General features: G+C 40.3%; 1 protein-coding gene across 1 annotated transcript in view; it reads left to right on the top strand.

Moving 5' to 3' along the window:
- The first annotated feature begins 6,662 nt into the window (after positions 1 to 6,662).
- Positions 6,663 to 13,032, top strand: part of Clic4 (chloride intracellular channel 4) — a 60,011-nt gene continuing 53,641 nt past the window's right edge. The window contains exon 1 of the mRNA XM_015485496.2: positions 6,663 to 6,681. Within this exon, the coding sequence (XP_015340982.2) occupies positions 6,679 to 6,681 (3 nt within the window). The 5' untranslated portion in view covers positions 6,663 to 6,678. The remainder of the gene's footprint in view (positions 6,682 to 13,032) is intronic.

The raw sequence follows: 13,032 nt of genomic DNA, 5'->3' as shown, positions 1-13,032 counted from the left end.
CGAGCGGGGCGCAGCCAGCGCCCAGCAGCCCCGGCCGTTGTGGAGGACCCGCGGTGGTCCCGGCCTCCCGGGTGGGCGAGCGACCTGTCACCCGCCCCGCCCCGCCCCGCCCGGCAGCCTCCGCTCCAGCCCCCGTCGGGTGGTAAACTTCCCTGGGCGCGTTTGCAAGGAACCTTTGCGCGCAGCTGGTGGGAAACTGAAACTTCCCAGTGTTCGGTGCAGTCTTTAAAAAAAAACAAAAATGATAAAGGGGACAGACGCTCCAGGGCCTCGGGAAGAGACCAAGATTCCCAACTTTGTTTTCCTGCCGTAGGTATTTTACCACCATCTGCTTTTCTTGTTTCTTAAGCGTAGAGTGTTCCGAATGATGCAACATTTTGGCTGCTCCCCTTGGTGTTGCTGCCTTGGGAAAGAGTGTGTGTGCCCTTTTGTCTTGAAAGAAAAATTGAGTTCATAACTTCTTTGGGGGCTTCAAAGGCTCGATTCCCCTCACTCCCGGCTTGTCCCTTCCGCTTGTGTATCCTGGAACTACCATTTTTTGCTTACGAATAATATCCGTGCCCTTTCTTCCTTTGTTGTGTTTTTCAGTTTAGCCAAGGGGTATCCAGCTGCTTTTCCTAACAGTCCTTTAAAATCTTTTGAGATTCTCTCAATCACTTTAGAAGCCGGTGTCATTTGGAGCTAGGCAACATGCTGGAAAGTTAGCAGGAATCTAGAACTATTCTGTCCCTTTTTTCTTCATTTTTTTTTAAAGAAAAGACAATGAAGGGTGTGTTTAAGAGATGGGGAGAATACATGATCTGTTAGTGAGCAGAAGCAATGTTTGTTTTAGGATTTTCTTTCAATTATCGGCTTTAGGAATGTTTTGGGCCAGAGAACTGAAAGAACATCTGGGCATAGAACTCCCAGAATATCACAGTCTCAGTTACTTTGAGTGGCAGACAGTACTTTGAGGTGCAGACAATGTAGGAAGAAGCCTGGAGCAAGGGAAGAGAAGAGAGGGGTGTGGAAAGCAGCCCAGAGAAGGGAAGGTCAGATTAGTAATTTTTTTTTTTTTTTAACTGAGCTAGGAATAGAAAGGAATTTCTATAAACTCAAAAAAAGTGTATCTACTTATAATGGTGAAAAACATAATACTTAATGGTGAAGCTTTAGAAGCATTATTAAATTTAGAATTGTATAAGGATAATATCAGTTGTGGCTTGTATTCAGTATTGTACTAGAGATCCTAGCCAATAAAATAAGCCAGGAAAGTATAGGAATTAGAAAGGGGTTGGAGGTGTAACCCAGTGTTAGAACACTTGCCCAGCATTCTAGAGTACTAGGGAAAACAAAACAATTGGGAAGAGACCAGTGCTTAATACTCTGCTCACTGCTGATTTAATCCTTCAGTCAGAAGGAGATGGGTGTGGCAAACTGTTTCCCAAACTTTGGTCACTTGCCTACCCATTCCCAGTTTTCCGTATGTATGCTGTGAGCCACCTGCTTATTTATCTTAAGTCTTTCTCACTGGGTTTGCAGGTAGAGAAACAGGATTCAAGGCATAGTTGAGTGCTTATTGGCTGGATTACGCTGGGCAATTTGTTTTCCCTCATCAAACTTATTTTTGGTACTGGGGATTGAACTCAGAGGCACTCAACCACTGAGCCACAACCCCAGCCCTATTTTGTATTTTATTTAGAGACAGGGTCTCACTGGGTTGCTTAGCACCTACTTGTTGCTGAGGCTGGCTTTGAACTCCAGATGGTCTTGTCTCAGCCCCCCTAGCCAGTGGGATTACAGGTATGAGCCACTGTACAAGGCACCAAACTTTTATTAATGTGAAATGAGAAGTGAAATGCTTTTTGCTGGCCTGTGATTCACCATAGGCCAACTTTGCACTGATACAGACCTGGTTTGTTGTTTGAAAGGAAGGAGAACAACAAAAAAAGACAAGTAATGTGGTAAAGTTATTCTCAATTTCTTAAGAACTATGTGTGGGAAATGCAAATGAGGGAAAATACCCTAATAAATATAGTTGTTTTTCAAAGCAACAAGGCAGTCAGAGGCTGTAATTGTCCAGAGTAGTGTGTTAAACAGTGTTGATTATTCTGCCAAGAGGTATCCAGTTAGTAACAGAAAACTATCATTTTTTTAAACAGGAAAAACACACAAAATTTGTTCACATGTCTAAGGCATGAGACTATGGATTCTGTATTTATATCTGAAGCATATAGTATGTGAAATAATGAGAAATCTGATGGTGAGTGGTATTAATGGAGAATTGACTCTACCTGTCTAGGACTCAGCTTGTGTAAGAGGAATGGCCTAGGTCCTTAAAGGGTATGAGTGGACTCGTCTACTTTTTCTTCATGAATATTATTTTTGGAGTTGTCTGCCTGTGAGCCCAGTAATTCTCCATCACCTATATAACAACATTCCTTTTTTCAACATTCTTTTTTTTTTTTTTTAAGAGAGAGAGAGAGAGAGAGAGAATTTTTTTTTAATATTTATTTTTTAGTTTTCGGCAGACACAACATCTTTGTTTGTATGTGGTGCTGAGGATTGAACCCGGGCCCCATGCATTCCAGGTGAGCGCGCTACCGCTTGAGCCACATCCCCAGCCCACCTTTTTTTTTTTTAACCCTAACACCTAAAGGGTAGGAACCCTCCTAATAGTTTACCTTAATTTTTTTTTTTTTTTTACCTGTTTATTTTTGAAGCGGGGTATCTCTTTATTGCCCAGGCTGACCTGAAACTGTGGGACTTAGGGCTTACATGATTCTTAGCCTTCTGAGTATCTGGGACTACAGGCATGCAGCTCAGCCCTCCCAGCAGTAAAAGGGGCTTATAGTGGCAGTCATCCTCAACAGTGGAGATGTATTCTCTGCCATTTTAGTTGGGAACTACTGTCCAGTAAGGTAAAGAGCAGACCCTTTAGCAAGGGCATAAAGCCCTTTATAATCTGACTACTCCGGGTTTCTAATCCAGTTTGTCCACTTAACTAATCTTGTGTCCCAAGATACATTACTTCAACCTCTCTGTGCCCTATCCCCGAGAGTTGGCCTATTAATAGACCAACCTCAGGGGAACAAATTAATACATGTAGATTGTAGTGATCTTAGAACAGTGTCTGGTACACAGTAAGCAGAGGCTAGCTGTGTCATTTTGGTATATTGCAGCAGATCTTTCCTACATGAATGCGCCTAGAGCGTAGGGTCTGTGTATTATTGAGAGTGGCTGGAACTGAAGAGGGTACCAAATGTGTGAAAGGAGATTGCTTCCTCCTTTTAGAGTATTTTTTTTTTTTTTTAAAGAGAGAGTGGGGGAGAGAGAGAGAGAGAATTTTTTAATATTTATTTTTTTAGTTCTCGGCTGACACAACATCTTTGTTTGTACGTGGTGCTGAGGATCGAACCCGGGCCGCACGCATGCCAGGCAAGCGCGCTACCGCTTGAGCCACATCCCCAGCCCCTTTTAGAGTATTTTATGTCAATGTGTGTGTTTATTAGTCCTTGGAATTGGAAACCATTACTTAGATCCTGATGTTCTGAGTCACAAACCATAGTCCTTTGTCCTGATTTCTCTAGTCTCTGGTCTGCCACACCTCGTGTGACTTTTATCTCTTCACCTCTTCTGTTCTTTTTATTTAGTACTTTTAGTGTTTTCTACCATATTTTCCACCAATATTTCTTCTTGGTTATATCCAGAATTTGGGATTTTTTTTTTTTTTGATGGGGAGGTACCAGGGATTTAACTCGGGGGCACTCAACCCCTGGAGCCACATCCCCAGCCCTATTTTTTATATTTTATTTAGAGACAGGGTCTCAGTAAGTTTCTTAACATCTCGCTTTTTACTGAGTCTGGCTTTGAACTTGTGATCCTCCTGTCTCGGCCTCCCCAGCCACTGGATTTACAGGGGTATGCCATGCTGGCCGGCTGTATCCAGAATTTGAGAATCGAATTTCTGTTTGGGTAAAGATACATATTAACTATTAAATCACAAAAATGAGAGAAGTTGAGGAGACTGGCTTTTTAAATTTTTCTTTTGCTTGTATAAGCCCAGCTCCTGTTGACATTGCTACCCCTTCTACCCTTACTGGTAGCTTTGGTATGATGTGATCTCCAGTCTTTGACTAGTTTAGTTTTAAGGACTGGAATTTACACTTCATGTACTTTTATGAATTTGGACAGTCACTGTCTACAGCATTCAGTAAGCTGCTGGGTTTTGGGGGTTGGTTGTAAGAAATTAATCTGGTTTTAGGGTGGCATAACATGTGAGAATAACTTCCTTTTGATACATTTGGAAGGGATTTCTAATATGCAGGGACCCAGGAGCCAAGACTGCTTTGCTTGTATCTGGCTTTTTATAATATGTTTGACAAGTTTCTTAACCTCTCAATGCTTAAGTTTCGTTACTGTTCCCCCCCCCCGCCTGGGGTGGTGGTGGTGGTGGTGGTGGTGGTGGTTATGGCACAGGGGAGTACCGGAGATTGAAGTCTGGGGAACTTAACCTCTGAGCCACATCCCCAGCTGTTTTTAAAAATTTTAAATTTTGAAACAGGGTCTTGCTAAGTTGCTGAGGCTGGCCTTGGATTTGCAATCCTCTTGCCTCAGCCTCCTGAATCTCTGGGATTACAGAATGTACCATCATGCCACCTACCTTACTTTTAATATTAGGATAATAGTAATTATAATATCAATTTTATTGGGTTGCTGAAGGATTAAATGGTAGTTTGTGTGGATTAATTAAGGTATTCTAAACTGCTGTAATAAGTAATACTCCTTCCTGTCCCCAAACAATGGTTCAAACCAGATGGAAGTTTCTTTTTTACTCAAGTAGCAGTCTGGGAGGGTATTGTAGATGTTGGAGTGGCTTTACTCCTCTGAGTCATTTAGGGACCAAGCCCCTGCTCTCCCAGCACCATCCTCTTCTGACTTGACAAAGCTGGTGACCAAAGTTCTGGTTACCATCAGTGAGAGGTGGAGAATATGGAGGAAGCACATCTTAAGTGCCCCAGCCAGAAGTCTTTATTTGTAATTTCCTGTCATACGCTGGAGGAAACTTAAATCACATGGCTTTATCTAATTGCAAAGGAGGCTGGGAAGTGTGGTGGCCATGTACCTACCACACACTAGGGAAAGAATTAAGAAGAGTGCTCCGCACATAGTAAAGTTTTTGTCACTGATTATACTATATTGTTATTTTGGGCACTGGGGATTGAACTCAGGGGGCACTTGACCCCTGAGCCACATCCTCAGCCCTATTTTGTATTTTATTTAGAGACAGGGTCTTGCCGAGTTGCTTAGCACCTTGCTTTTGCTGAGGCTGGCTTTGAACAAATGATCTTCCTGCCTCAGCCTCCTGAGCTGCTGGGATTACAGGCATGCGCCACTGTGCCCGGCTACAATAATAGTTTACTCTTATTAAATGTAGATCTCATTAATAGGATTCAGGGGATGCTATGCTTGAAATTACATAAAAAATTTGATGTGATTCCTAACCCAAGGGTACAGTTATTGAATATTAAAAACAATTCACATAAACAAGGTATGAAAAGAGGGGATGGGCTAGATTCTGTTAGTTCTGATTAGCTGTGACTTCACAAATCAACTGGTATGAACCAAGTGCATATACTTTGGGAGATTTAAGAAATTATATTTAGGTTTATAAATTTTTTTTGGCAGGAAAATTATACAAGAGGTTACATACTTAAAGAGTCAAGTGTGATTCACATTAAGTTGGGCTAAGAGAAATGAGGAAATATGAAAGTAGACTTGAACTTGGCCTTGAAAAAATAGGTGAATAGGCGGATTGGGAATAATCAAGAATGAAAATGTTAGTTTTGACATCATTTGTAAACTCCTTATACAGGAAACAGTTGACAGGTTGATATTTTTGAAAGAAGGAACCAGGAATGATTCAAATCTATAGTGCCAATTAGATCAGTTTTTAAAAAGTTGGATGAGATCATTAAAATGAACCTAGGTTTTTGTAAAGACATACGTTTTTCCAGCCTTGTTTGTTCTCCTTGTATTTCCTCATTTCCTGGATTGCTGTCTATTCAACTTCCCATTGGCATTTGGGAAGGTGTAAATGGATCCTGCAGATGGCAAACTCTCAGCTGTATGCTAGTGTGAACTGGGAGCTCTTTGTGTTTTCCTTCAGGGCCAACTTCATTCAGCCCCACTCCTGTGGCCCCCCCCCCATTCCCCCGCTTTTCTCTCAAACAGAACAAAAGAAATTTTCTATAGGAAGTGATGCCGAGAACTTTGTTCTAATAATTGAACAAAAACTAACTCAACATCTAGAGAATGTTACCTTGTATCTCGTGGGTTTGCCTTCTTTTGTGGACTCTAGAGGGGGAAATTCAGGAAATAGAAATGAGCGTAAAATGTGAAGTTAATAGAAACTGTTCTTGTTACTTTTTGCTGCAGCTGTTCCTGAAGAACTAATAATGCTATTTTGGCAAAGACCAAGGCAATGGTTTTGTTTCAGTATAAAATTCTGAGAGAAAGTGGTCCAGAGTGGGGAAGAGAGAGGCAGCTGTTGAGCCAGCAGGACTGAGGAACGCAGGGGAGACCCTCGGCCACGTGAATAGCGATAGGAAAGAGGCCCGTGGAAGACCTGCCGCCACTAAAAGTCAAGTTGGTTTGGAAAGGTGCTTACAGAGGTGCCTTGAAACAATCAGTTAAAGGATGGTGAGCAAGACTTTCCCACTTCCTGTTTCACTAGAACAGTGGAGCCTCAGTTTTCCGATGTCTCCTGAATAGGGAATTTAGTCTATAAGAAGGAAACATGTTAGGCAGATGAGAAATGTGATTAAACTTTTAGTTAAGTTTTGATCAAGTAGGAGCTTAATTGAGGATGGATTTGCTCATTTTAGAGGGTGATATAGGGAATGGAAAGGGAGTTTCTGAAGGAAAAATAACATTTTGGTCATGATTACAAACCAACCAAGTATGATTTAACAGATATCTAATTTTAATTCAGGGCATTAGTTTGTGAATTTTCTTGGAACTTTTAATCCTGTTATCTTTTTTTGAGACTTGGTTTCTCTTCCTCAGTTGTCAAGTATTGGAAGCCAGGCAATGTTTGGCATGCCTGTAGTCCCAGCAACTATGGAGGCTGAGGCAGGAGGATTACAAGTTGAGGCCAGCCTCAGCAATTTAGCAAGGCCCTAAGCAACTTAGTGAGACCCTGTCTCAAAGAATAAAAAGGGATGGGGATGGGGATGTGGCTCAGTGGTTAAGCACCTCTGAATTTAATCCACAGTACCCACTGCCCCCTCCCTAAGAAATAAGGAATATCAATTAGTCTTAATTTGGTTTCTGTTTTTTCCTTATTTAAAACATAAAACTAGGAGACTCTATTAATCTAATTATAAGTTTGCAAAAGTGACAATGTGGATAAATAAGATTGTATTTAAGAATGGTGTCAAAAGATAGACTAGGAGTATCTTAAATTTGACCATTGTTTTAGATAAGTAGCAATAATAGAACTAGGGCTAGGTATTGACCTTAGAGTTCATTATGCTTACAGTTTGTACTTCTAAGCTTCCTTTCATAGGATTTTTTATCATTCTTTTCTTAAAGCTGAAATATGGTGTCTAACTGTAAGCTGGTAATAGGTTTTCTTCTTGTTTTTGGCAATAAAATTATTACTTCCACTTCATATGTGAAGTAATTCATTCTTATGAAAAGGATTTCATTATAATAGAGTTGTAAAAATGTCAGTTACCTTTTATAATGCAAGTATTGACTCTTACCACTGTGCAAGCAGCATAGCTGTTTACTTGTATGTGTGGGAGAAGAATAAAAGAAAATTTGAACAAACTTTGAGTACAAAGCCAAATAATTAGAAGAAAGTTGTAGTAATTAAGAAGTTCTAAGCATTTGTGAATTCTCTGAATGTCTTTTTTCCCTCTGCTGACTACTGGTTACTTGACTTTGGAGATGGAGACCAGGTGGTAGATTACTAGAGTGAACATTCATTAAAAACTAAAGAGGAATCAAATTAGGTTATTGTGTCACTTAGGAAAGCTGGCTGAGTGGTGGCTGTGAGACCAGACGATACAGACTCACTGGGGAAAACAAAGGTGATTCAACTTAAGAAACTAAACTTTGGCCTTGAATACAACACATATCCAAGACTGAGTTGACATTTTTATAAAGATGAGGAGTGTATAGTTTCATATTTCTTGATGGTCTAGGTTACAGCATGTTTTAGTTAACACAGGAATCCAAAATTCTAGGTTGAAAGTTTAAGACTTGTTGATTCTTCATTAAGTTGTGTAAAAACTGTTGGTAGCCATCAGTAGCACAGATGTTATTTATACTTTGTAATTGTCAATAAGGCCCTTCTTTGCAAATATATCTTAGTCTTTTTCCTAAATTTGCATGAATCATTGATGAAAATTTATGTGTGGTATTTTTGTGTTCTTTTATGAGATCTGTGAATAACGAGGTTCATTTAAATGTAACATGTATTGAGTTGACTAAGTTGACTTAAAGACAATTTATTTATGCTTTGTAAAAGAAACTTAGACTGTGCCAGTATGTATCTTCCTAACAGCACTAAAAGAACATTTGTCCTGTTTGCTCTTTGCTGGAGGAAAGTAAGGTTTGATGTTGTAAAATTTGCCAACACCTAGAATTGCTCAAAGAGTAGATATTGATTAAATGGTTTGAAGGTAGGCTCTTCTGTGCGCTCTTTAATCTTTTCTAAGAATCCAAGTTATTTTTCAGAATTAATTTCTCCCTTCCATATCTGCATAAGTAAGATATGACTATTTTATAGTTGGAGGATATAAGATACAAGAAATTCTTGCCTAGGAATAATTGAGCACAGTATAGGGATCATAATAGTAGCAAATATAAATCGAATAATTTCCATGCAATTACTGCTGAAGAGATAAAGAAATAAGAACAGGCCCCTTGTCTGCAAGGAGCTCACAGTGGAGCTGAAGGGGACAGTCAGATGAGGAGTGAGTCCCCCAAGGTTGATGATAGTAGTCAGGCACTTAGCACCACCTTTTTCCTATGTAATACAGTGACTTTTTGTTTCATTCACTTATTAAAAATCCAGTTTTTAATAAGTTTAATAAGTTTTAGAGTTTAAGGGATTATTTATATGTGGGTTGAGAAATTGACTTAGAAATGAGTAAAATATTTATGTTGTATTCTGACAGATGGAAGGTAGTTAGTATTAGTCAATTAAGTGGTTTAAAGAAGCTTTTATCTTTTCCCTCAATAATTGTGTGTTATGCTTTGTAATTTTTTGATTTATTTAAAATAAAACTGATAACTTCTTGCCTTAAATCTTTTTTTCCTTTTCTAATTCAGGTATTGTAATTACATACAGTACAGGAATTCGTTATGCTGTATTCACACAAGCACATAACACAGTTTGATCAGTCTCATTCCAAAGTACCTTCCCTTTTACTTCTCTCCTTCCTCCCTCTTCCCTCTCAAATCTTGAATAAATCTTACTTTTGCTATTTGTTTATCAGATATAAATTACTTGATCAGGCATTTATGATCCAACTTGTATTTCCGCTCTTAGCTCCCACTCTGGCTGCATGTATATTTTATATCCTAATTATATTGGTCTTGAATATGTCTTGTATTTCTTTGCCTTCCGGGGGAAAAAAAATAATTTTTTTTCTCCAGTACTCGGGATTAAACCCAGAAGCACTCTATCATTGAGTTACATCCCCAGCCCTTTTACAAGAAATATTTTAAATTTTTTAAAAAAAATATTTTTAGTTGTAGATGGACACACAATACCTTTATTTTGTTTACTTATATGTGGTGCTAGAATTAGACCCAGTGCCTCACACGTGCTAGGTGAGCACTCTACCACTGAGCCACAACCCCAGCCCAATATTTTTTTAAACATTTATTTTTTAGTTGTAATTGGACACAATACCTTTATTCTGTTTATTTATTTTTATGTGGTGTTGAGGATCAAACCCAGGGCCTTGCACATGCTAAGCTAGTGCTTTACCGCTGAACCACAACCCCAGCCCCCACCCAATATTTAAAAAAAATTTTTTTTTAAAAAGAGAGAGAGAGAGAGAGAGAGAGAGAGAGAGAATGAATCTTTTTTGTAGATGGACACAACATAATGCCTTTATTTTTATGTGGTGCTGAGAATTGAACCCGGGTCCCACCCGTGCTAAGTGAGCTCTCTACCGCTGAGCCACAATCCCAGCCCATTTTTTAAAAAATTTTGAGACAGATCTCATTAAATTTCCAAGGCTGGCCTCAAACTTGTGATCCTTCTGCCTCAACCTCCAGATTACCATAGATATGTGATTACTATAGGTGTGTGCCACTGTGCCCAGCACCTTGGAACATTTTTGTTGATATTCAAATCTCTTGAGATAGGTTTGGCTTCTGCAACCTTTCCCCTATCCCAAATTTCTGCCTGCCCAAATGATATCTTCTCTCTTTTTATTTTTTTTAATAGATATCAAGGCAGTGCTGGGGTTGTGGCTCAGTGGTAGAGCACTTGCCTAGCATGGGTGAGACACTGGGTTCAATCCCAGTGAGCACTCTACCACTGTGCCACAACCCCAGCCCAATATTTTATAAATAAAAATAAACAAATAAAATAAAGGTATAAAAAATTAAAAAAATAAAAATAAATATCAAGGCACATTCCAGGTGCTTGGATATACACCAATGGATACATCATTTTAGTTGGGGGAGGAAATTAAACACAAATCTACTAATGATTTAGTGCTATGAAGAAAAGTAACGTAGGGTAGAAAGTAGAGTGAACGATGGGGGGTTACTGCTTTCTGACTTGAGGGGACATTGGGCAACACTGTGGAGGACAGCAAATAGGGCGGCAAAGGCAGAGACTACCTAGAGGAGCCTTTTTCAGTAATTTAGGCATGAGATGTAATGGTTGGACAATGGTGGGAAGTAACCTAATTCTAGATATAGTTCTAACATGGAGATAGCAGGAGTTTGGATGGATTGGATGTGGGATATGAGAGAAAGAGGGTCAAAGATGATTTTGAGGTTTTTGTTCTGAACAACTAAGTGATGGGATTGCCATTATTTGGTGTGAGGGGGGCGGGGAAGGTCTAGGTCTGATGAGGAGATTATCGAGATTTTTTTGAACTGGTGATTGAACTCAGGGATGCTTTACCATTGAGCTACATTCCCAGCTCTTTTTTATTTTTGACTGTGAGACAGGGTATTGCTAAGTTGCTTAGGGTCTCATGAAGTTGCTGAACTTGGCCTTGAACTTGCTATTTCTCTGCCTCAGTCTCCCAAGTGACTGGGATTACAGGTTTGTGCCACCACATCTGGCTGGGGTTTGTTTAAGATGGGAGGATCTTACTACAGTTTCCAGGCTGGCCTTGAATTCATGATCCCCCTGCCTCAGCCTCCTGAATAGCTGGAATTACAGGCGTGTGCCACAGTGCCGGGTAGGAGTTTAATTTTTGACATGTTGAATTCGAATATGTCAACACCTTATAGGATCTATTGTCTAGTGGAGAGGCTTATATTAAAGAAATACATAAATAGATAACTATGTAATTGAGGAAGAGAACAGAGCATCTTAAGAAAAGATGACAGGAAGCTCATTGTAGGTGGAGGTTCAATGAAAATTTATTTGAGAACCTGATTTATAGGATGAGTAGTAATTAGAGGAATAAGGGGGAGAGAGCCTTCCAGGCTGGAGGAATCAGCATATGACAAGCCTGGAAATAGTCGAGAAATTGAGAACGTGATTAGAACACGGAGGGTATAACTGAGGAGTGGAGGGAGGAATAGGATGGGGTCAGGTCGTTGAGGTCCTCGCATGCCCAGTTTTATCCCTCGTAACAGTGACAGTTCCCAGAAGGGTTCAGGTGAGGGGGCGTCAGGGTTGGGGTTGCAGTTCAAGTTGAGAATCCTGGCTGTTTGTGGGAAATGCACTGAGTGGAGGCAAGAGCGGAACAGAGGGAGACTCTTGGGGGGTCACTGCAGTCAGTGATCAGGGTGCCTGGGTTAGGCAGGAGGTGGCAGAAGAGAAGAGAATGGGTTTGGCGTATCTTTTAGTCAGCTTTCTTGCTGCTGTGACTAAAGGATCTGAACAGAACAATTATTTAAAAATATTTTTTAGTTCTACATGGACTCAACATCTTTATTTTGTTTATTTATTTTTATGTGGTGCTGAGGCTCGAACCCAGCACCTCACATATCGAGGCAAGTGCTCTGCCACTGAGCTGTAACCCTAGCTCTGACCAGAACAATTTTAAAGAAGGAAAGGTTTATTTGAGGGCTCTCAATCCACCAGAGGCAGGCATGCCTCAGGGCTCGAGGTGAGGCAGGATGTTATGGAGGAAGAGTGTGCTGAGGGAAATAGCTCACATATTGATCAGGAAGCAGAGAGAGATCCACTCTCCAGACACAGGTAGGCACCCCAAAGCCACGGCCCAACTCCCACCTCTAGCCATACGCCACCACTTCAGTTACCACTCCATTAATCCCTATCAGGGGATTAAATCACTGGTTGGGTCAAGACTTTCACAACCCAATCATTTCTCCTTTGAACCTTCTTGCGTTGTCTCATATGTGAGTTTTTGGGGGACACCTGACATCCAAACCTTACAAGTGTAGATTTTGGAAGTGGAGTAAATAGGAAGACATTGAAGAAGGAGGTGTGTGTGAGAAACTGTGAGAAATGATGGGTCTCTGGTTGGACTCACTGGCCCAGAGGTGCCTTTTATGGAGACGGAAGAGGAGCAGACAGTTGAATTTTTGATTTGTTGAATTTGAGATGGCTGAAATGTCAACTTGAGATGTCTACAGATATACAGATTTGTTCAGAAAGAAGTCTGGGAAGGGTGGAGAAATCTGGGTCTTGGGGACACATGTGCATATATGCTATTTATGTGGTATTTAAAATGGATCTGTTCATTCTGTGGATGAGGGAAGAGTTGGGAAATGCCAAGTTCTTAGGAACTCTCAACACTGAGGCCTGGGTTATGGAGAAGCTAGAAAAGGAGAACAAAGAGGAGTTGTGAAACTGCCAAGTGAGGGGAATTA

Source organism: Marmota marmota, unplaced genomic scaffold (genome assembly GCF_001458135.2).
Source record: "Marmota marmota marmota unplaced genomic scaffold, marMar, whole genome shotgun sequence".
Taxonomy (NCBI): domain Eukaryota; kingdom Metazoa; phylum Chordata; class Mammalia; order Rodentia; family Sciuridae; genus Marmota; species Marmota marmota.
The sequence above is the reverse complement of the archived record's forward strand: the minus strand, read 5'-3'. Positions and strand labels throughout refer to the sequence as shown.